The sequence below is a fragment of the Mytilus edulis genome, chromosome 1 (assembly GCF_963676685.1).
Source record: "Mytilus edulis chromosome 1, xbMytEdul2.2, whole genome shotgun sequence".
In the NCBI taxonomy this organism is placed as follows: Eukaryota; Metazoa; Mollusca; class Bivalvia; order Mytilida; family Mytilidae; genus Mytilus; species Mytilus edulis.
Genome location: NC_092344.1, coordinates 106,683,213 through 106,706,483, shown reverse-complemented (window position 1 = coordinate 106,706,483; position 23,271 = coordinate 106,683,213). Strand labels below are relative to the sequence as shown.

At 31.9% G+C, this 23,271-nt stretch overlaps 2 protein-coding genes across 4 annotated transcripts in view; one reads left to right on the top strand and one right to left on the bottom strand.

Annotated features, from left to right (window-relative positions):
• Positions 1-5,526: 5,526 nt before the first annotated feature.
• LOC139517183 (uncharacterized) lies at positions 5,527-7,563 on the bottom strand. Its single transcript, XM_071307909.1, has 2 exons — positions 7,430-7,563; positions 5,527-7,062 (listed from the first exon to the last, which is right to left on the bottom strand). The coding sequence occupies exon 2, from the start codon at positions 7,027-7,029 to the stop codon at positions 6,067-6,069; it is 963 nt and encodes a 320-aa protein (XP_071164010.1). The 5' UTR covers positions 7,030-7,062; positions 7,430-7,563; the 3' UTR covers positions 5,527-6,066.
• Positions 7,564-8,336: 773 nt separating this feature from the next.
• The window catches only part of LOC139517158 (uncharacterized), a 67,251-nt gene continuing 52,316 nt past the window's right edge, over positions 8,337-23,271 (top strand). Inside the window, exons 1-7 of one of the 3 annotated variants that reach the window (XM_071307875.1) lie at positions 8,337-8,450; positions 10,478-10,562; positions 12,150-12,356; positions 20,288-20,418; positions 21,125-21,233; positions 22,308-22,477; positions 22,958-23,074. In XM_071307875.1, the coding sequence (XP_071163976.1) occupies positions 8,445-8,450; positions 10,478-10,562; positions 12,150-12,356; positions 20,288-20,418; positions 21,125-21,233; positions 22,308-22,477; positions 22,958-23,074 (825 nt within the window). In that variant the 5' untranslated portion in view covers positions 8,337-8,444. Of the gene's footprint in view, positions 8,451-10,477; positions 10,563-12,149; positions 12,357-12,523; positions 12,758-16,046; positions 16,180-20,287; positions 20,419-21,124; positions 21,234-22,307; positions 22,478-22,957; positions 23,075-23,271 lie in introns of those variants that run through there. The other 2 variants (XM_071307882.1, XM_071307890.1) reach the window with 2 other exon arrangements.

The following is a 23,271-nucleotide window of genomic DNA, read 5'->3' as shown; positions in this document are numbered from 1 at the left end:
CGATTCTCTAAAAAAAAAACCGGGCGTGAACTCCGAATGGGGTGAGAAATATTTGCTCAACAAATGACATCGTCTTGTTTTTACTGTCATTTACCCCATTCGATGATTGTATAATCTAGGAAAAAGATGATGGGATTATTGCTGCGACAATTTAGAAGTAAAATAACAAAAAAATCGGACTCCAAGAATTATTTATATCGGAAAGTCCCTCATCAAATGGAAAATTCAAAAGCTTAACCACATCAAACGAATAAATAACAACTGTCATTGTACAAACATTTCCTAAAGTGAAACAAAGGTGGATTAAACATTGTTTTATAGCTAGCTAAACTTCTTACTTGTATGACAGTCACATAAAGTTCCATTATATTGAAATCAATGTGTTAATAAAGCAATTAGATATGCTAGGTTAAATATAAAAAAGTGGTACAGTCGTCAATATTGTGTTGAAATCTTAATCACTGTAAAAACAAACTAATATGTCAACAATGAAAGACAAAATGGCATATAGACACAGCACATAGTCAAACATGAAAGACAAGAATACAAAACATGACTACAGCACAGTGCCACGCCAAAATTATTACAAAATATGGACAAAACAGTAAAGTTTAAAAAAGGAAAAAGATAGACAAATAAAAAGAACACTATCACGTAAATGATAAGAACGTAAGTACCTAGAATCTGTAACCAAGAGCCACCATGCATTATTTGTGCAGATGATACGGTCTTGGTATCTACCGATGTTTTTTTTTAAACAAGACGTTCTTTGATATAACACTGTTTCATCAACTTTCTGCTCAGACAATAGTGATGTTTCATAATAAATGTGACAGACATATGTCAGAACGGTCAACCCAACCACGATGGCGTCGTAAGTCTTCCGAAGTGATGACTTTAACTCAACCTTGAAAAGCCGTTCGTGTAATGGCTTTACTGGTAAACAGTAAATTGTCTCCATTATGAAAATTATGATAGGAAACGAAATCCCTCTTATGTCATATCGACAGGGAGAATTAAACTTTATCGCTCAATTGTTAAGCTCAATATAATCTTTTATTTACACAATGGGACTGCCCCTGATTATCTCTGCGATTCAATGCCCCCATTTGTTGGTTAAATATATCATTACGATTTGTGAAACAGTAATAATTATGTAGTACCCAGTTATAGACGACTTTAAAAAATACTTTTTTCAATCTACTACTATCGAATGAATTGTATGATCCCGAAATACGTACGTCCAAAAATATAAATATTTTTAAACGAAAGATGAAGTCTTAATTGATACAGTCACCGTCCCATTTCAGTTGTGGGGATAGAAATCTTAATATTATTCATACACGTCAGGGTCTTTCAAATGCTCCACGAAACCTCTTTCTAAATTATTAACATTTATTTTATCAGCAATCATAGACGGGCTTCAAAGTTATTGTGAAACTGCCTATTCTAGAGATGGCGTGAATCAGATGTGGAAACTTAAAAATTCCAAAGATCTTTTAGAGTACATACAATCTAAATCTCTTTCATCTTGTAAAAGTATTAAAACATTTGACTTTTCTTCACTTTATAAAAGTATTCCACATCCCAAACTAAAAGACAAATTGAAAGACTTGGTATTGCTTTGTTTCATAAAACAGAATTGCCAACGAAGATACAAGTATCTTGTCTTAGGAAGGGATAAATCCTACCTTGTAAAAGATCACTCTGATTCAAACAAAAAAATCTCTGAAACTGACATTATCAAGATGCATGATTTCTTGATTGACAACATATTTGTTACGTTCGGAGGACGTGTTTTTCAACAGACTATCGGCATTCCAGTGGGAACTAATTGTTCCCTTTTCTTGTCGACTTGTTTCTTTATTATTATGAGGCTGACTTCATATAGGAACTTCTTAGGAAGAAATATAAGAAGTTAGCAATATCCTTTAACTCTACTTTCCGCTATATAGATGATGTGCTTTCACTAAATAATTCAAAATTTGGTGACTATGTCGAACGCATCTATCCCATTGAACTAGAGATAAAGGATACAACAGATACAGTTAAGTCGGCCTCATATCTTGACTTACATCTAGAAATTAACAATGAGGTTTGATAGAAAACAAAACTTTACGACAAAAGAGATGATTTCAGCTTTCCAATAGTGAACTTTCAATTTCTAAGTAGCAACATTCCAGCAGCACCAGCATACGGTGTATATATCTCCCAATTGATACGATATACCCGTGCTTGCATTTCCTATCATGATTTTCTTGATAGAGGGTTGTTGCTCACAAGGAAGCTATTAAATCAAGAGTTCCAAATTGTGAAGTTAAAATCATCTCTTCGTAAATTTTACGGACGCCATCACGAGTTGTTGAACGTTATGGAATAACCGTTTCACAAATGATATCGGATATGTTCCTTACGTCGTAACTAAAATCCCCTTCCCTTTCATGAATGTGACCTACCGAATAATACTGTTTACCGGATTTGTTATCTCATTCAATTTAGCAACACGACAGATGCCACATGTGGAGCAGGATCTTCTTACCCTTCCGGAGCACCTGATATCACCCCTGGTTTTTGGTGGGGTTCGTGTTGTTCATTCTTTAGTTTTCTATGTTGTATCATGTGTACTATTATTTGCCCATTTGCCCTTTTAATTTTTAGCCATGGCGTTGTCAGTTTATTTTTGGTTTATGAGTTTGACTGTCCTTTTCGTATTTTCGTCCCTCTTTTGAGAAATATGTGCAGTTCTTTAAATTCAGATATACATCGTGTTAATATTGACTCCAGTCCCACATGCAGCTGTTGTCACCCTGTTGAGGATAGTTTTCACTATGTTTTTAGTGCCCTTTTCATAACGTAGCAAGAGAAACATTGTTTTCAAAATTATAAAGCTATATCCATTGAACTTTTATTGGCTGGTGACGGTAACCTTTCTTTTCAGCAAAACAAAGAACTTTTTGAGTCTGTACCATCATATATCAGAATAACCAAAAGATTTAAAATAACCTGCTTTCCAACTCTTCACTCCAGTATTGTTTTATATATTATTCCATATTATATTGTATTTTTTGTTGTTGGCATTGAACTAACTGTTAGTAATTGTGAATACTCTCATACAGATATCTTTATAAGTTCATAAAGTAGAGAATGAAGATAGATGATAATTCTAGCTCCTTTCGTGTAATACTCTTCTCATGAAGATTTATCTATTGCTTTCTCTTACAAGTTTACATTGCAGACACCATAGGCAAAACTAGTCTTTATTAAAATACAAAAGTAATGTAAATTTCTCAGGTTATTCCTAAACACGTAAAGAAGTACTTCAATAAAATTGTTTGAAAACGACTCTGGGAGTTTGAGTGTATGAAATGAAGTAGTTGTTTCAATTAGAAGAGATTTAAAATTATAGATATGAAGTTACTTCCGATAAATCTTATTTCATTTTACATTCAAAGAAATGTGGTGCACGTACATAACAATTTATATCTATTATATATATCAATATGCAATTTTCAATGTTTTGTTTATTTATTTGTACATGGTTTACATGGTGAACAGGCTTTGCAATACTCTAGTCATATTAAAGTACAAAAGTAATGTAATTTTCTCAGGTTATTCGCCAAACGAAAATTCTCAACAAAAGTGATCGGAATATGAACGGATACTTTGGGTGTAAATAACAATATAAAAGTTCAATGAGAACAGTTTAAAAATATATTGATGAAATCCCATATGACAATTCTTCTTTCATTTTCGCATTTAAAGAAATGTGGTATACGCAATTACACAATTTATATTTATAAATCTATATGAATTTATAAATCCAGATGTATTTATAAATCCATAGGTTTTTATAAATCTATTTGTAATGTTAAAAGATATATCACGTCATCTTAATAATATGTATTATAATATGATATATATCTTTATAATACATCCCGTCATTGTGATATTTTTCTATGCGGATATTTTTTTGTATTCTTGTCTTTCATTTTTGCTAATATCCTATGTCTATGTGCCTTATTGTGTTTCTTTAATACAAATGACTTACTTATTCAATCCGTCATTATGCTATTGTGCATTATACAATTATAGTAGATTGTTTTGTCTTTTATTAATGCCAATGTGCTTTGTTTATATGCCTTGTTGTGTTTCTTTTATACATATCAAGAGGCTCTGAACTTATACATCTCGTCATTGTATAAGTGTACTATGGTAATTTTTTTGTATTCTTGTCTTTAATTGTAGCTAATGGGCTTTGTCTATATGCCTTTTTGTGCTTCCTTGTTACATATTTGTTTGTTTTCATAGTGATTAGGATTATAACACAATGTTGATTGCTATATCCCTTTTTTTTTTTAAATGTTTACCTATTATGTCTGTTTGTCACTATAATTCAATTTGATGCGACTGTCGTGTGAGTGAGATGTTTAGCTAGCTTTAAAACCAGGTTTAACCCACCATTGTCTTCATAAGAAAATGCCTGTACCATGTCAGAAATATGACAGTTATTATCCATTCGTTTGATGTGTTTGATTTTGCCATGTGATTAGGGACTTTCCGTTTTGAATTTTCCTTGAAGTTCAGTATTTTTGTGATTTTACTTTTTACAACACAACATAATTAGAAAAGTTTAAAAACACTACATTTCAATGTATTTTTGGCTTCAATCGATATCATATATCTACATTACAACAACTGAGTCGGTGTTTTTGACAGTTCCCTGTGATATCATTTGCCTCGATCGTTCCAAATCATTTGTTACTGGCAAGTTTAAAATGACCATTTCAGTTCCTCAAGTTTAATTAATTAGACATAACCCAAGAAATAGTTTAAATTTGAGAATATTGGGTCATCTTGTTGTAAATTTGTTTATATTAGATCTTTCTAATTTGAATGCGTTTTCAATTCCAAAACGTTTGGTCTCCAAACAAATCTTAACGAAAAACGTGCGTAGAACTTGTATCGAAGAAATGAAAAGGTCAACACTCAGTCTGGTTTGTAAACTGTGGTACTGGAGATATGACCATATTTTGATAAAAAGTTACATTTTGACTATTTTTTTAGTCTTTTGTTACCAGTATATTATTCGTTCAGTAAACACAAATTTTTAACTTAAAAATCAACAAACTGTCAATTGATTAAGACGATAAAACAAAACAAAGACTTTTAGATGTTCGTAACATATTTCATGTGTTTATCTGAATATACAAATTGCATTTGAATATAACAAAAACATGTTAAAAAAAGATAGTTGATCCGTTTTACATCTGTCATTATTAAGCCTTTTATAGCTGACTATGCGAATGGGTTTTACTCATTGTTGAAGGCCGTACGATGACCTATGTTGCTAACATCTGTGTCATTTGGCTTTTGTGGAGAGTTGTGTCATTAGTAAGTATGCCACATATTTTCATTTTTTTTTTTTTAGTAGGATAGTTTTAATCTGAAATAGAAAAAAATATATTCCGGTAACATTTATGTTAGTCTGTTCGTGTGGGTTTTGTTGAAATCATTTAAATACAGATATTGATTTCTTTATATTTTATTCACATATCGTGCATAATTTTGTTAGCAGTTATCTTTTTCAATGATTGAAATTAAATGCAGTAATCTGAAACCAGAGTGTTGGTTTGTCCTTTTAATCGGTGGAGGACCTGTATAGTGCCATTGTTACAATGTCTTAAATTATTCAGTGCGATATGAAATCACAGGAAATTAATCACTTTTTTCATATATTTGCTATTGTTAAGGGAAGTAAGACGTATGTGAATACTAAATATTTTCTCTATTCCGTAATGATATAAAGGAATGGTCTGTTTCAAAGCAACGCTCAACTCTTGCTTAATACTGTCTCTGTTTAATATATGGACTACATTAATGGTTTTTGATGCATTCATTTCATCGCACTGGACTTTTGATTCAATCAGTGTGTTTCATTCACCATTTTTTACAACACAATTTAAATTGCAAAAATGGTCAGTCCATGTCATAAATCAGCATCCATAATGATCCGTCAAGTGTTTGTTCGACAAGAAATATCAACACCCAGTTCAGCATTTCTTTCTTTCATCTTTTGCTCCAGAATATATTATCTGGCCACTGGTATGGTGTTTTGAGGTCCAACGGTGTTTGTCTTGATAAGCTTTCGTAAGGCAACATACCATTTCTGAGTAAAAACTGGACGATTTCTTTTCCATTAGGACTGTATCTATGTAGCATCCATTCCATTAAGATATGTTCCACGTTTAAAACTTGGAAAAATCTACTTCCCCCTTTCAAAGCTTTGAGTTCATTGCCTTCTATGTCCATTTTTAAGAAAACAGAACCGGATCCTACAAGACTTATCAAGTCATCTAACAGTATAGCATCGACGGACTTATCACTAGTGTTATTTTGCTCTATATAGCTTCCACCAGGGTTTTCTTTCACGACCCGAACCTTGACGTTTTCTCTTATATCTGATATTGCATTCAATACTAAGGTTACATTTTTATGCAAATCGCCTTTTAAGAGAGACTTGTGCACTAGGTTCAGTGCAGATTCTAAAATGTCAACCGCAATAACCCGAGTTCCAAGTTGAGCACTAAATAGCGTGAATGTTCCTATATTGCATCCAATATCAACAAAGGTCAAATGGGGTTTTTGCAGGAGCACCTGTCCTGTTTCATTCATCAAATCTTGTTCCCATGTACCATAGTCTTTAACATAGGACGATATCATTCTATCTATCGCTGGATCGAATATACATATTGGTATCTGCCCTCTGAATGTATTCAGTTTGACACATGGGATTTTGTTATTTTCATTTTCTGCTCCCCCTTTAAATATTTTAAGTTTTGGAAACGATAGTTTTGGCAGGGATGTTTTGTGCTCGAACACGGGATGATCGATAAAATCTTTTGGTCTTCTTTTTTCTCTCAATACTTTGGGTGTCTCGGAATTGTCACTTTGAAGCCAAATGAGATAAACAGTGCCAATGATGGCGAATACAGAGACAAATACATAAATAATTCTTCTCCCAAACCGCATTTCTATCGCCTGGTTTGCTTTTCATTTTTATATCTGAAATAAAAATAATCTCATTATCATGGGCGTTTGTAAATGTACTGTTTAACGACATTACGGTATTTAATATTCTATTTGTTATGTAAATGTAAAGTTGAATGTCCTATAGTTATGCAAAACAACAACATACGAAAGAAAACATGATTGCCTTAAGAAATATTGATACAAGATATATATGTTTTGATGAGCCAGCATTACATAATATCCCAATTTTTTGTTTACAGAAAATGTCTTAAATAGTTCATACTTGGTGTTAAGCAATCAACAATTTATCTTCATAAGGGGATATCAGTATGTGATTAAACGACGTGTAGCTAGAATGTGCAAACAGTCAGTAGTATTTGATAAAATGTGTGAAACTTACCTGTTTTCTTAAAACTAAATAATCCACTACTGTCAACGTGGACCTTGTCAATAAATCAATCGCATATGCTTGATGCTTTCGATTCCATTTTTGCCATCTATGCTATATTTTTTAACGTAAAACCGACATATTTTTATAAAATTGATATAATGAATTACCTGTAGTTTTGATTTACCTGTGGGGCATTTACAGGGTTATTTGTAGTAGGATACAAGATAGATAAAGGGTCGTATCTTATATTAGATAACACATTAACCAGGATTATACAATATTTAGTTTTAAGCTTATTTCATTTGAAAATTATGACAAACAAAATTTGTAGTGATGTATGTATTTTTTTTTATATCCTATTAATACTAAGGGAATAGGAAACAATTTACATTATTTACATTATTGAAACTAAGATCATTTGATAAAAAAAAGCTGTAATCTAAGGGCAAATATTTACGAAAGGGAGATAAGACAGGCATGCATTCGACTACTGGATTTTTACCCACTCCAGTATTTCGTAAAACTCTGTGTATTTAATTTTATAAGGGGGTTGGGTCGGGAGCGGGTGTCAAGCGTAAAATGTTTGTTATTCTATATTTGCTACCAGTGTTTTTCCATCCTTGTTGTTTTCCTTTTTCTCATGTACTTACGATTTTCTACCCTTATCAGGAAAATTTACTGGATATGATTCTTTAAGGTTAATTTATGGATACATTTATAAGCGTTACATTATTTTTTTCGATTTTTAAATAGAACAATTAAGCGAATGCAAGTCCAGAAAACGCATGACTAATATATAGTGCGCTCATTATATTTTACCATTTTTATAGTAAAAAAAGGAACAGAAAAACTGAAATATATCGGTCGCAATTAGCAAAGATTTCATGGTGATCGCCATATACGTGAAAATGCACTTAATTATACTCCGTTGTTAGCTGGCTACATCGTTGTGATAATGATAAAATTTTTAATCAGTAAGTTCAAAGTGCCTGTCTATTAAGGGTACGTTGTGTAAGGATCTAAAATGAAGGTTCGTATTATTTTTGTTTACATAAATCATAAAATGTACATTTATATATAAAACCGAAGACGCAGATTAGCAAATTCGTTTTTCCTACATAAAAAATAATGGAATACAACATGTTGAAGTATACGGTACGCAGTAATACGTTTCTTTTACCAACCCCTTATATTTCCGTTACATGATAAAAGTCATAACATCATCGTTCGATAATAGATTGAAAACAAGTTGTTTAAATAGACAGCTAAGGATTGACTATTTAGTAAATAAGTATTAAATATGTTTGAAATTTAATATTATACACAATTGCCTAAGCTAATTTTTATTTCTATTTTTTTTTTTTATCTCAACGTATGTTTTAATGAAGGAAAAGGCAAAATATAGAGGCCATTTGAAGTTACATAAAGTTCAAATAAAAGGGATGAAATTCACTTCAAATTTTATGCTTCGAAGATTTAAAACATTTAAATATATTGAAATTTTCAGTCTTGAAGATGCATATCTTGGATATATATAATTCATATGTGTCTGTCCCTAATCAGGAAAGAGTCTAATTTTGTGGTTGTCGTTCGTTGATGTATATAACATGTGTTTTATTAAGATTATTTTTTAAGTTTTTGAAATGACTGTTTCCTGAATATCGGTTATGAAACAAACTTGTGAAACAAAAAAGAGTTAAATTTGAAGACAATGAAAGCTCATTAGCGGATCCAGAACTTTTCATAAGGGGGACCCGATGACTGACCTAAGGGGGTCCCGCTACAGCCATGCTTCAGTGATTCCCTATATAATCAACCAAATTTTTCCCATGAAAAGAGGGGGGGGCTGAGTTCGCCTATGAAGCTTTCTATTGATCTCTAGTATATATCACGTGGTATATATATGTATAAAGAGACATGTTAACTGATATTTCGATGTTCGGCTAAACGAATTTTGGGTTCTTGTTAAATATGTGACGGTTATAATGGCTATGAAAATAGAGATTATCTTTATATCGTTCAAATTTAAATTCAAATTGTGGACTTTTCGCTTTTCAGTGAATACTTTTAATTATTATATACCCTTGAGATTTGAAGGAAAGAAACAGAGACATGTTATTTGCTCCATATTTTGATATAACAAGGACAGGCATTGGAAAAGAAGAACGTGATAAACAAACACGTTCATATTCTATCTTCCTGTAATGCATGTAATATTGTCCTCTGGTTGTTACAGACTTATCCTTCATCACCATCTTGTTATTGATAAAATTCGTTATATACAGTTTGATATTTTACCAATACATATATAGATATAGGAAGATGTGGTGTGAGTGCCATCCAAATATCTGAATCAAATAAATAAGATTGAGAATGGAAACAGGGAATGTGTCAAAGAAACAACAACCCGACTATAGAGCATGGACAACAGCTGAAGGCCACCAATGAGGTTTCAATGCAGCGAGAAACTCCCGCACCCGGAGGAGCCCTTCAGTTGGCCCCTTAACAAATATGATACTAGTTCAGTGCATGATAATGGACGTAACACTAAACTCCAAATTATACACACGAAACTAAAATTAAAAATTATACAAGACTAACAAAGGACAGAGGCTCCTGACTTGGGACAGGCGCAAAAATGCGGCGGGGTTAAACATGTTTTTTTTTTAGATCCCAACCCTTCCCCTATACCTCTAGCCTATGTAGAAAAAACAAACGCACAACAATACGCAAAGTAAAACTCAGTTTAAGAGAAGTCCGTGTCCAATGTCAGAATGGGTAACAAAAGAAACTAAACACAATGACAATAACAGTCTTAATAAAAGTCTTTGCTATACCCTGGGAATGTTTTAATTTACCATTCTTTGTCGTTGACCTAAAGTCTACTAAAATGTCATAGCATTGCGGCCAATGATGTTTGTACGGATACATTATGTTTGAAAGGTCTGTTAAGCTTTTTTTTTGTATTGTCAAAGAAATTTAGGAATGAAAAGTTCTTGATAGATTTTATTTCCTAGACCTTGATGGTTTTTTTTCATTTTCATATTCTTCTTACAGAGCACAGCACTGAGTTTGGCAATCCTATTTACCAGTCTATTTAGTGACAGCACATCGTACTATTGTAATGTTAGTGTTGGAGGAGGTAGGTCAATAAAAGAGGGCTAAGATAACAATTGGGGCAATAACCAAAATATGTACTAAATAAAAGAAAAATACAATAACTTGACAAAAAGTAACAAAACAAGTCCAGAAAACAAAAAATTGAGCAACACGAAATGTTAACCCCCATGTGCTTCATAAGGATCAGCACCCACTGTTAACAATAGCCATATTACTCATATCAAAATAGGTAAATGATTAATATACAGCGACCGCACATCATTTTAAATGGCTAAACATATAATATATAAAAAAGACTGTATGCGTTCAATTAATTGCGTTATATATTTTGATTGCAAAACATAGAAAATCAGTTATGTATCCAACTACAGAACTTATAAAAATTATGGCGATGTTGCGTGGATAATTTTGAGAGCTTGTAGATTTTTATACAAACAGTCAAGTATGTATCCAAACTAAAGCTATGCCACTATTGCTACTATTAGTTTAACTTTGTTAAATTCGTTATGGTAAGATTAAAAAAGTATACAACTCAGTCATAAGATTATCATCGAAAACAACACAGACAGTCACTTAACTCGTAAAGTTGTCGTCTATTTTTAAAGATAAACGGATATGTTCAAAACATAAATACCTTTAATATTGTAAAAACATTATGATACGGATATCAAGACTTGTTTGTGAGTGGAGTGTGCGTTTCCTTCTTAATGTAGGCGGATGTAAGGTGCACTTATACGCGTGAATAATTAAAACCATTAAGTATAAAGTATATAGTAAAACCCCTAACATTTTAATGACGATATTTTAAATATCGTGTAATCTTGTTTTCTGCAAAGTTCATTGTCCTGTACGACATCGGTCAGACGTATATCATGTCGATTTAATCAAACGCTGTACGACACAATTTACATGTACGTTCTTTTTGTCAGGTGCTCTTTCCTAGTCAGATTTTCTTTAACCCCTTTTTTATCATTGCAGACATGATGGCTGTTATAAATATTAATTGAATTGAAGGTTCTCTATGATATAAGCGTGTGTAACAACTAGATAAAAGATATCAACTAAGATATTTCAACAAATTAATAATGATTTTTGTAATAATTATACCTACAGGAATTTAAAAATTCGTTCGTCGTGGTTTCATAGAACCATAGGTAGATTTGTATGCTTCGGTACCGACCGCGTTAAGGACAGAGAAATTATGTTTGAGATATAACATTGTACCTGTAAATATCCTTTAAACGTCCTCGTCCTAGATCTTTCATGTCATTGTAAACAGATGATGTGTACTGTAGGGTTTTTGCAAGTCATAGTCATACTATTAGAGCAAAAAGTTTGACGGGTTATCACTGATGATTTTTATCGCTCTAGTTAGTTTTCTATAGATTTATTTGTCTGGCAAAAAAAAAAAGAAAAGATTTGATACACGGTCCCCCTAAATTCATTAATTATTATGATAGTTATGATATGTTATGCATAATAGTAATACTTTAGTAACTATCTTACTTCTATGTTCTTTCCAGATCCCTCCAAATGGCCCAAGCTTCCAGATCTCCCGCATAATAGTAATACTGGATGAATAACTATCTTACTTATATGTTCTTTCCAGATCCCTCCAAATGGCCCAAGCTTCCAGATCTCCCAAATTCGTTCAAATCAAATATAGAGATAAACATGCTGGAAGAAAGCTCTACTTTGGATGCAGTTGAATATTTCGATAACTTGGGAAATAGGGTAGCATTACATACAACAAAGGAAGGACTGGATGGAGTAGCTGTATACGACTTCCCCTCTAATGAAGTTTTCTATGTGACACGTAAGATTATGTCTTATATAAATGTTATAAAATGAAATGAAATTTTTGTTATGTGCTAAAGTTAGATTGAGTGTTCAAGTATTTTGTTGTCGTATAGTTTTATAAGTGTAGTTTATTTCCGTTGTAGTCTTGTGTCTCATTATGATTAAAAAGGTGTGTGTTTTTTTATTTCGAAATGTCCCCATTTTGTGTTGATTAAAGGTCAGAGAATTTGTATGCGCAGATGGTTTATGTTTTTGTAATTTCTTGTGTTTTAACAAAAGGCAGTTATCAATGAGTTATTATATGATAAATAAAAAGTAGCAAGGGGCCAACGACAGATTTCAGCTGGGGAAACACGACGGGTTTAACTAATGAAGCAGAAAGTGCTACCGGTACCCCCACTGTGGCACCTAGGCGAGGTTTGTTTAGCTAATTTTTAATTTCCTTTAACGTGTTAGGTGACTTGTTTGAGGTTTCGTCTTTTTTCAAGGTGTTCGGTCTTATACTCTGTTACATATCTATTTTAAGTCTTTACTTCTCAAGTTAACTTTAAGTGTCGTAACAATAGCAGTTCCTACATTCCGGCTGACAGCTAACGTTTAAACCATTCCTATTATAAATTTTTATTCGGCGCTGTTGGAATAAATATCTGATAAATATCTGATTTTCTTATTTGGTATTCAATTTCTATTTTTTTCTGGTTTTTATTTTTGGTCCTTTTTTGTTCTTGATTTTTGTTTGTTTCAATCCAAGTCTCAGTCACATATATACACTGCTACTTTTGCATAGGTACTTTTTTTGTACAAAAAAACTGTGGTACTGGAAAATTACTTTTAAAATATGGTACTTTTTTAGTACTCTAAATTTATTGTAATATTTAGGTACCTGTTTTTTTACAGTACTTGATTTGTACCTAATATTTGAGGTACACATTTAGTACTACACAATTAAAGTACAAATTGAGTACTTAAAATTTGAAGTACAAATCAAGTACTGTAAAAAACAAGTACTTAAATATTACAATAAATTTAAAGTACTAAAAAAGTACTATATTTTAAAAGTAATTTTCCAGTACTACAGATTTTTTGTACAGAAAAAGTACCTATGCAAAATTAGCAGTGCAGGGCCGTAAATCTCAGTGAAATCCTAAAATAAAATGTCCGCTCCTAGATTAAAATACTTCTCTGTGTTACAAACTGGTGCTGAAAAATGTACATTACAAGAAAATAAGCATGCAACGCGTGTTTTAAAGTTACACCGGATCAATAAAATCCAAATCATGCACTGCTGGTGAACTGTGACCGAAATGTCAATTTCCTACAAGGACAAAAGAAATTACATTGTGTATATTCCATCTCTATAGATGTTGCCTGTTCAACGTCTCCACCTGAAAAGAAATAAAAAGACTGAGTTTTCGTTATTATCAACCCGCGTCACGTGATGTCTCCTCAATCTGGCGCGCGCGCTGGACCTGAAATAAAATAAAAACTTTCCGAACTAAACATGAAACTTCCCCGGAATAATATAGACCCCTTACAGAAACAAACAAACAGACAAACAAACACACACACACACACACACATAACAATCAATCATGTTTCAAAGGGGGGGGGCAAGACCGTTTACAATTGTTTTTTAGAAGCAATTGATTTAAATTGTAAAACGACAATTTTAATCATTCTGTTCCGTTTATATAAAAAAAAATTCCATAGGACCCCCCCCCTTTTTTTTTGTACCCCCACTTACAAATGAATGTGTTTGATCAACCAATCAACGTGTCCAACCAACCAACCAACCAACCAATAAATCAATCAATCAATCAGTGCATGTTTCCGTCTCATGTGTTTAATATGGAGTCCACGATCTCATTTGTTTCTTTCTCGCTTGTTTCAAGAAACACTATCAAACGTGTTTAACCAACCAACCAACCAACCAACGTGTTTAATCAACCAATCAACATGTTTAGCCAACCAACCAACCAATCAATCAACCAATCAGTACATGTTTCTGTCTCATGTGTTTAATATGGAGTCCACGATCTCATTTGTTTCTTTCTCGCTTGTTTCAAGAAACACTTTCCAACGTGTTTAACCAACCAACCAACGTGTTTAATCAACCAATCAACATGTTTAGCCAACCAACCAACCAACCAATCAATCAATCAATCAATCAGTGCATGTTTCCGTCTCATGTGTTTAATATGGAGTCCACGATCTCATTTGTTTCTTTCTCGCTTGTTTCAAGAAACACTATCAAACGTGTTTAACCAACCAACCAACCAACCAACGTGTTTAATCAACCAATCAACATGTTTAGCCAACCAACCAACCAATCAATCAACCAATCAGTGCATGTTTCTGTCTCATGTGTTTAATATGGAGTCCACGATCTCATTTGTTTCTTTCTCGCTTGTTTCAAGAAACACTTTCCAACGTGTTTAACCAACCAACCAACGTGTTTAATCAACCAATCAACATGTTTAGCCAACCAACCAACCAACCAATCAATCAATCAATCAGTGCATGTTTCCGTCTCATGTGTTTAATATGGAGTCCACGATCTCATTTGTTTCTTTCTCGCTTGTTTCGAGAAACACTATCTAACGTGTTTAACCAACCAACCAACGTGTTTAATCAACCAATCAACATGTTTAACCAACCAACCAACCAACCAACCAATCAATCAATCAATAAAAAAATCAGTGCATGTTTCCGTCTCGTGTGTTCAATACGGGGTCCAAGATCTCAGTTTTTTCCGGTTGCTTCAAGAGACCCTATCCCAAGTGTTTAAGTAATAATCAAACCAACCAACCAACCAAGCAATTAATCAATATGTATGACCGTTTATTTATGACAGTTTCATTAAAACAATATGGAAGGAAAGTCCTAAGATCAATTATTCAAGAAGAATTGAATTTCAATATTGTTCTTACATCTCTTCTGAAAAAAAAATCCACATCCTTCTTCTCAGTTATACTCTGAAACTACAAGTCTAATCGACCCCAAAATTTGCAGTCAGCAGGGCATACATGTACTAAAGGTTCATTAAACAACGTGGTGCAGATATCTCTCAAGACTTTTCCTAGAGAAAAGAAATGGCAATGCCGTAAAAATCGCTTCCTACACTGCTACTTTTGCATAGGTACTTTTTTTGTACAAAAAAACTGTGGTACTGGAAAATTACTTTTAAAATATGGTACTTTTTTAGTACTCTAAATTTATTGTAATATTTAGGTACCTGTTTTTTTACAGTACTTGATTTGTACCTAATATTTGAGGTACACATTTAGTACTACACAATTAAAGTACAAATTGAGTACTTAAAATTTGAAGTACAAATCAAGTACTGTAAAAAACAAGTACTTAAATATTACAATAAATTTAAAGTACTAAAAAAGTACTATATTTTAAAAGTAATTTTCCAGTACTACAGATTTTTTGTACAGAAAAAGTACCTATGCAAAATTAGCAGTGTAGTAATGTAATGTCAAGATATTTTTCTGATTTGAAAACATAAGGCTAATAAAAATAATTTCATTATTGAAGTCATGACTTGAAAACCTTGACAAATTTTTTTTTATTAACAGTTACTGTGAGTAAAAAAAACTGCAGTTCATTGATTTGGACTCTTTGTATTCCGGAATTTTAATTCATATGCGTCTCCTTAAAGTTTTTTTTTCTTTTCGTTTTTTATTGAAAAATTGCGGGAAACTGGTTTACCTGGTTCCGACTTTTGTTCTGAGTTGCTCGAAGGATAAATAGTACAGGACATATATATAATTTGTCATTTTGTGTCAGTAACAATTGAATATATGCTCGTAACAGCTTTTCCTCGACAAAAGGTACAAAATATACCCATATGCATTACACAACACAAATATACATAATAAACACACAAACAAATATCGGCCTGACTGACATGCATGAAATATTTGCCACTGGACCAGGCAGGATATAAAACGTGCAGCAAGAGAAAGTGTTTTAAGAAAATGGCAGAACCAATGGGAATCAAGTCAACGTGGCAGAAATTATTACAACTATCATCAAAAATCTATACTATCCCCGAGGAACCAGTAATGACGCACCTAACGTTGTGTTTGTCTCTGCATTTAATCTACCATTTAAAAGAAAAAGAAACATGGAATAGAATGAAAGATTGATCACTTGTTAATGTATTTCAATCATTAAACAGTTGATTTTTGAAACAGTAAAAGCAATAAAAATCATGTTTGCTAACATTACAAACGGACTGTCAACTTATGATGGGTACCAGTAATGACGCACTATAAACAAACCAGTAAAAACCACTTGCAGTGTACCTGATGTTCGAAAAATTGCTTCAATCCAGATAATTTAAAGTTAACAATTCAATTCAATTCAATTCAATTCAAAGTTTTATTGCCATATAAACTATACAGTTTGTGACATATAACAACAGCAAAAACAAATAAAGACAATAACTAAGTAACTCAATATATATACACAAATTCAGGTAAATATTAAAGGGTCCCCTGTCCTCAGTTCCATTGACTTTTTTATAAAGGATCCTAGTTTATTCACTTGTGTTGGTGTTGATGGGTTAAGTATATATATAACTTTGTCATTGTCAGTGAGATTAGCAAATGAATTACTTTCTCTGTTAATGCAATTGAAATATGTTAATCTAATATTTGAATTATGAGAACAATTTATTAAAAAATGTTTCTCATCATCTAGTACTTTGCATTTTTTGCAAAGTCTCTCTTCGCGAGGAATTTTAAAATGCCTTCCTTTTTCAATTAATAATGAATGGTCACTGATTCTAAGTTTTGTAATTAATTTTCTAAATTCAAAGTTTGGGTTAGAGAGGTAAGGTTTGATCAATAGATTTGGCTCAAGTCCTTTATAAAAATTTAATTTACTTTTATCATCAATAGATTTCAACTTATCCATCAACAGGTTGTTGTAATATGAGTTTATTTGGGGTTTAATATAGCTTTTAATATTTTTTAATTGTTTTAAATTATTACAGGTTTTTAGTCTATCTATATCAATGTTAGATTCAGAAAGAATATCTTTTGCAAAAGTGAACCATGAATAGGAGCCACTAGAATCCAAAGTTTTAGTTAATTGAAAAGATTCATGTAATAAGGGATTCAAATTTGAGGTGAAAAGCCTTGCTAAATACATAATAGTTTGGGTTTTTATATGACATTCAATAGGCAGTCTTCCTAATTCGTTCCTTGTACCAAAATTTGAGGCACTCTTGTTAGTGCCAAGGGTAAACTTGCAATAACTAAGATGCAAGTTTTCTATTGGAGTCTTGTCAATAAAATTAAATGGGTCCACATTTTTTCCAGAAACCAAAGCTCTTTTTTTAGCTTTGAAATATGTTATATATGAGTCCAAATATGTTATCTCAGAATTATAAGTTAATATAGGTCTCACTAAGGTGTCAAATAAGTTATTTGACACTCTGATAGGAAGGCTGCCAAGAGAATTAGTATATGTTTTAATAGAAAACAAAACCTTTTTTGCCTTTTTTGTTAATTCAGCTGTACTATGACTGAGATTACCATTTGATTTAATTAGCAGACCCAAGTAAGGATATTCCATAACATTCTCTATTTTTTTGTTTTTATATACAAGTATAGATGTTTCAGGCTTTTGCTTTGTTGTTGAAAAGACCATACTTTTTGTTTTATTTATGTTTAGAGAAAGCTGCCAGTTTTCACAAAACATGGAAACTTTATTTAGACTATTTTGTAGTTAACACTATTCAGCAAATTTAATTTTAATAACAAATTTTGACATTTACAGTCACTTTTATGATCATGTTGATAGCAACACAATTTTTTTCATTAATTTAATTGTAACCTATATTTTATTTCAAATTTTATATAAAATTGTTCAAAATTTATCAAAGTGACATATATATTTCATATACTTGAAAATAAGAAGTAATTGCATTCATAAAACAACATTGACATTAAAACATTTATCAATGTATACTTCGTACAATGAATGAAAAAAATCGATAAACAATAGAAAATTATATAAGCGACGATCATTTGTTCTACAGTGATTCCCGCTTAAATGTAAAACCATGTCACATGACAGTCATATGATTTGAAAAACACAAACTGGGGCAGCATGTGCTTACATACTTTTGCCGGCCAAAGTGGATTTAGGACTGATAATCATTCTGGGAAGGGTAGACTGTTTTTGACCTTAATAAAATGGCGGAAATTGCATTATCTTTACTAATTCAAGCAATAATAACATTTCTGGACAGAGTTTGAGGCATCTATGTTGTAGTCATATGACCTTCACCATCATGTTCTGAATAGTAATTATCGATGACGTCACAGCTTTTGTTTAGAAATATAAAACCCAAATCTAAATGGGTGCGTCATTTCTGGTCCGCGTCAAAACAGGTACCAAGACGATACTAGTTTGAGAACAGGTTATTGTGATCTAAATGATTATAAATCCAAAATTATACCATCATCAGACAAAAACTGTTCCTGTGGAGAGCCAGAAACTGTAGAACACTACCTTTTACATTGTTCTAACTATGAGGAGGCTAGAGAGAGGATGAGAACATCTATTTACTTTATTACAGGAAATATACACATGGATTTAGACACCTTATTAGGAATCGATGAAGAAGACATTAATAGAGACAATCGAAATGAGATATTGTGCCATCTGGAAAATTATTTAACGGAGTCTGGTAGATTCAAAAACACTATACAGCAAAAAACACTATAAATCTATATCAAAATTAAGTCAAAATTTTTGAAGCAGCAGCCACAATTTCAATTAAGTACATGAGTGAACATTACATATGTGAAGAAACTACAAAAGAGGAAACGTACACAAGTGTTTACAGTGTCATTTGGGACACTTACTAAAGACTAAAGACAATAAACAATGAAATATAGGAGTGTTATACATGTTGTAATGGGGGTATCTTCGTGAAGAATAACAGTAAAATTCTTGGCAAATGATGTTAATCAAGTAATTTTTTTGGTGCCTGACATAAAATAAATGTATAAGTACTAGCTTTCTTTTAGACAATAAAAAATTTGACTGATATTGACGAATCATGTTAAAAAAAGAGCATGCATTGTAGGAATTTATATGACCTGTATGAGAGTGTCCTTTACCATCAGTCTTCAAACAGTCTTTTAAGTCTACAGTTAGCATTAAATAGGTAAAAATGTTATAGTCTTTTGTCGAAATACACTTATTTTGATTCGTCAGAGGTCTCATATAATTATCGTAAAATGTTATTTTTGGAAAACAATTAACATGATTCCTCCAAATCGGTAAAAAAAAATTGTCTTTGTCGCACATGTTACAAGAAAGTGCATGAACATTATATTGTCATGCACCAAAAATTTACTTTAAATGTCTTTTTGCAAGATTTTCTATCTTTAAATTATCATGAAAGAACCCCCACTACAACCGTCTTATATCCAATGTGAAATCTATCCTGAACAATCCTGAAAGTATCCTTCATAATTTACATGTATGCGGATTTCACCAATTGAAAGAGAACATGGAGAAGTCATGGAAGCGTTGATCTGAATTTTAAATTCTTTGCTGTATAAACTTTAACACCTCAAAACAGTGTTCAAACAATATAGAAGAAGATTAGAAACACTTACAACAAAATTAACATGACAAAAGGAGAATTGGGTGCTCTTGCTCTAAAAATGGAGTTTTTGAAAAGTTGGAAGATATGATATATACACATGATACATGCACACATGACTGTAAAATAATGCTATACATGTAGATCACTATGACTGGTTTTGACAGTTTACAAACAATTATCTTGATAAAGGTATTTCTCACTTCATGGCAGCGACTCCAAACTCCTTAAATGTGGTTCAGGTGTGGTGACGTTTTACTTAAGCTTATCTTTTATTTTATTAATCAAACAATTGCTTTTTTAAATAGATGGAGTTTGTTTGGTTGCTAACATAACACAGAGACCAGAAGCTGACTTGTTTGGAGTGACTGAGTCGGATGGATTCTTGCATGTTATGTCCAGCAGTACTGCCCTCAAGTTTGGACAGCAATACAATGAGGTATTTGGACAAATCTTCACATAGAGTTTTTTGTCTTGGAAGTAATTAAATAATACATTTGTGTATCTAATTCTAAATTAATGCTGAAGAGAATGCTCCAACATTTAGTACAGATATTATCAATATTAAAGAACATGAGATATATAGTAATTAATATAGCTATACTATTATGTATATACTTGGCAGAATGACACATAATACACATAAACAACACTTCACTAAAAAGTTGTCCTTATAAACATGATAGAAGCATTCAGTAAAATCATATAAAAGCTGTTGAGATTATATGATATATCATCAGCAGAGTTCAACAATTCTTTTAAGCCTGAATGACTATAAATCTGGTGGCCCTCCATAAGCAGTAAAAAAAAATCATATACATGTAATATATTATTTCCATATATATAGGTATAATTTTGATTAGGCCAATTATATACATGGTTCCATATATACTACATTGTTATGTAGAGCTACACTAAATAGAAAGACCTAAAAAAAAAAAAAAAAGAAAGGTGAAAGACACCAGAGGGACATTTAAACTCATAAGACCTTTCTGATATTTGGTTTATGAGACTAACAAGACCACCAGTTATTTTGGGAACACTGCGTCAGAGATAATTAAATCTTGTATCTATCAAACAAAGAAGATCCACACAGACACAGTGACAATAAACAAAAATTCAAATACATGTATGCTATTTTTCAGACTTACATGGGAACAGATATAATAAGAGGAATAAATGTTGATCACTGGAGATCATGTTTACATTGGAATAGGTCTAATGCTAATTTTACTGTTGACTATTACTTCTCAAGTTAGTTTATTTTTATTTTTAGAAATAGATACTAAGCTTGTAAAGTGTTTATTCCACTCTTTGATGTCATACAACAATAGGTGTTGTCAAGACATTGATAACGGCGAATCAAAACAAATTGTGAATTCTTAAATTATTGTGTTGTTCGGTCACATGCTGAATATTTTTCACTACTTGAATTCTTCGATTAGTTTTTCTATAAATATTTGGATCTTTTTCAGACACTATCTTGCAATGACCTAACTATACTTTGAAGTATGATTGCTAAGATGCATTCTTGGTTTCAGTACAAATATAACTGATTAAATGTGTTTTTTTACTTCTGTGCTAACCATTGAGACAAAATTATAATGAAAGAAGTGTAACGTTTATCCACATTTATAATATAGGGTTATTGCATGAATATTGGGGAATATTGTCCTGAGTAAAATTTAATGTTGCACAAGCTACGAGGGACAATATTCCCCAATATTATTGCATGAATATTGGGGAATATTGTCCTGAGTAAAATTTAATGTTGCACAAGCTACGAGGGACAATATTCCCCAATATTCATGCAATAACCCTTTTATTGTATAGCCATATAATATTTGCAAGTAAAAATTGGTTTAAACTAAGATTTTGTAGTTGATGACGTCATGAATTTTGATGATTTATTGCACTAGTGCAATACTAGAATTTATTGCACGCTAATTTTTGGTTACTTTCTGTTGAAAATATCATATTGCAGCTTTTGCTATGCAATAATACGTTCGATTGCTCATCTGTGGTTTTCTACAAAATAATATAGATTATTTCAAATGTTTTTACCCAAAATTGTTTTTGATATGATTTTGTTAACAATGCTATATTCTAGATCTCCCCATTTGATAAATTTAAATTTTGAACTTGCACTACAAATTATATCAATGTTAACACTGCCCATTGTTGAAGACTGTATGATGACCTCTGAATAACTTGAATCAAGACTTAAAACTTGGAAAATTTCATTTTGAACAATGACTATAAGCTCAAGTTTTTAATAAGCCTCTATATACTTTTTATTTCTGGTATCTTTTATTCTTGACTTTGTAGAACCCAACTCTTGGAAGACATCTTCAGATTTCCTCACTGTACCTGTTAGAGCAGACGTAGCAGGATCATATATTACTGCAGATGGCAGCACTAAAGCTATCCACCATATTTATGAATACCATGCCTTTACAGGAAGTCTAGACCTTGATAGTAATCCAGATGTATTTGAGGTATTTCATTCTTATGGGCTTTTCTTTTGGCATTTGTACATTCATAGCCTACATTTTATTATTTTATGTCCATATAAAAAAAAAAGAAGATGTGGTATGATTGTCAATGAGACAACTCTCCACAAGAGACCAAACGACACAGAAATTAACAGCTAAAGGTCACTGTACGGCCTTCAACAATGAGCAAAGCCCATACCCCTTAGTCTGTGCAACAATTAGGAGAATAACAAGACCATCAAGTTTTGTAAAAGTGAATGTCAAGTGATCGAATTGTTAATTCCATAGTGTTCCATTTCAATAATGTATTTACTGATTAATCTTTTATAAAATTTTCACACAAACAATTGTGTATATGAAAGAGATCTTGAAATCTGTTTTGGGTAAGCCAGACCTTGTAGATTTTCTTATTAATGATGAAATAAATAATTAATGATAGATAATTATTGGAAACCTAATTATTAGAAACTTATATTTTTAAAGACACCTCCAGGTGTAATATGTAAAGGGAGGAAAAAGACTAAGCCAGTACCAGATTTCCCTAAACAGTTTTACTACAGACAAGAACTTGTTGTGTCAGGAATTGTTACATATATAGATGTAAGTATATTAATGTATTTATGATAGATATCTATTTTTCCTTATAACAAGTTTGTGCTATTAACACTGGACACTTTAAATTTGCAAAACACTCATTTGCAAATCCGCCGCCGCCTCAAATAAGAGCTACAGTGTCATGTATATAACCAAAATGTGCGGATTTACATGGGATTCAATAATTTCATTAGTTTTCTACT

Excerpts from the sequence above, each read along its gene's own strand:
- LOC139517183 (XM_071307909.1), bottom strand. The coding sequence starts at position 7,029 with ATGCGGTTTGGGAGAAGAATTATTTATGTATTTGTCTCTGTATTCGCC.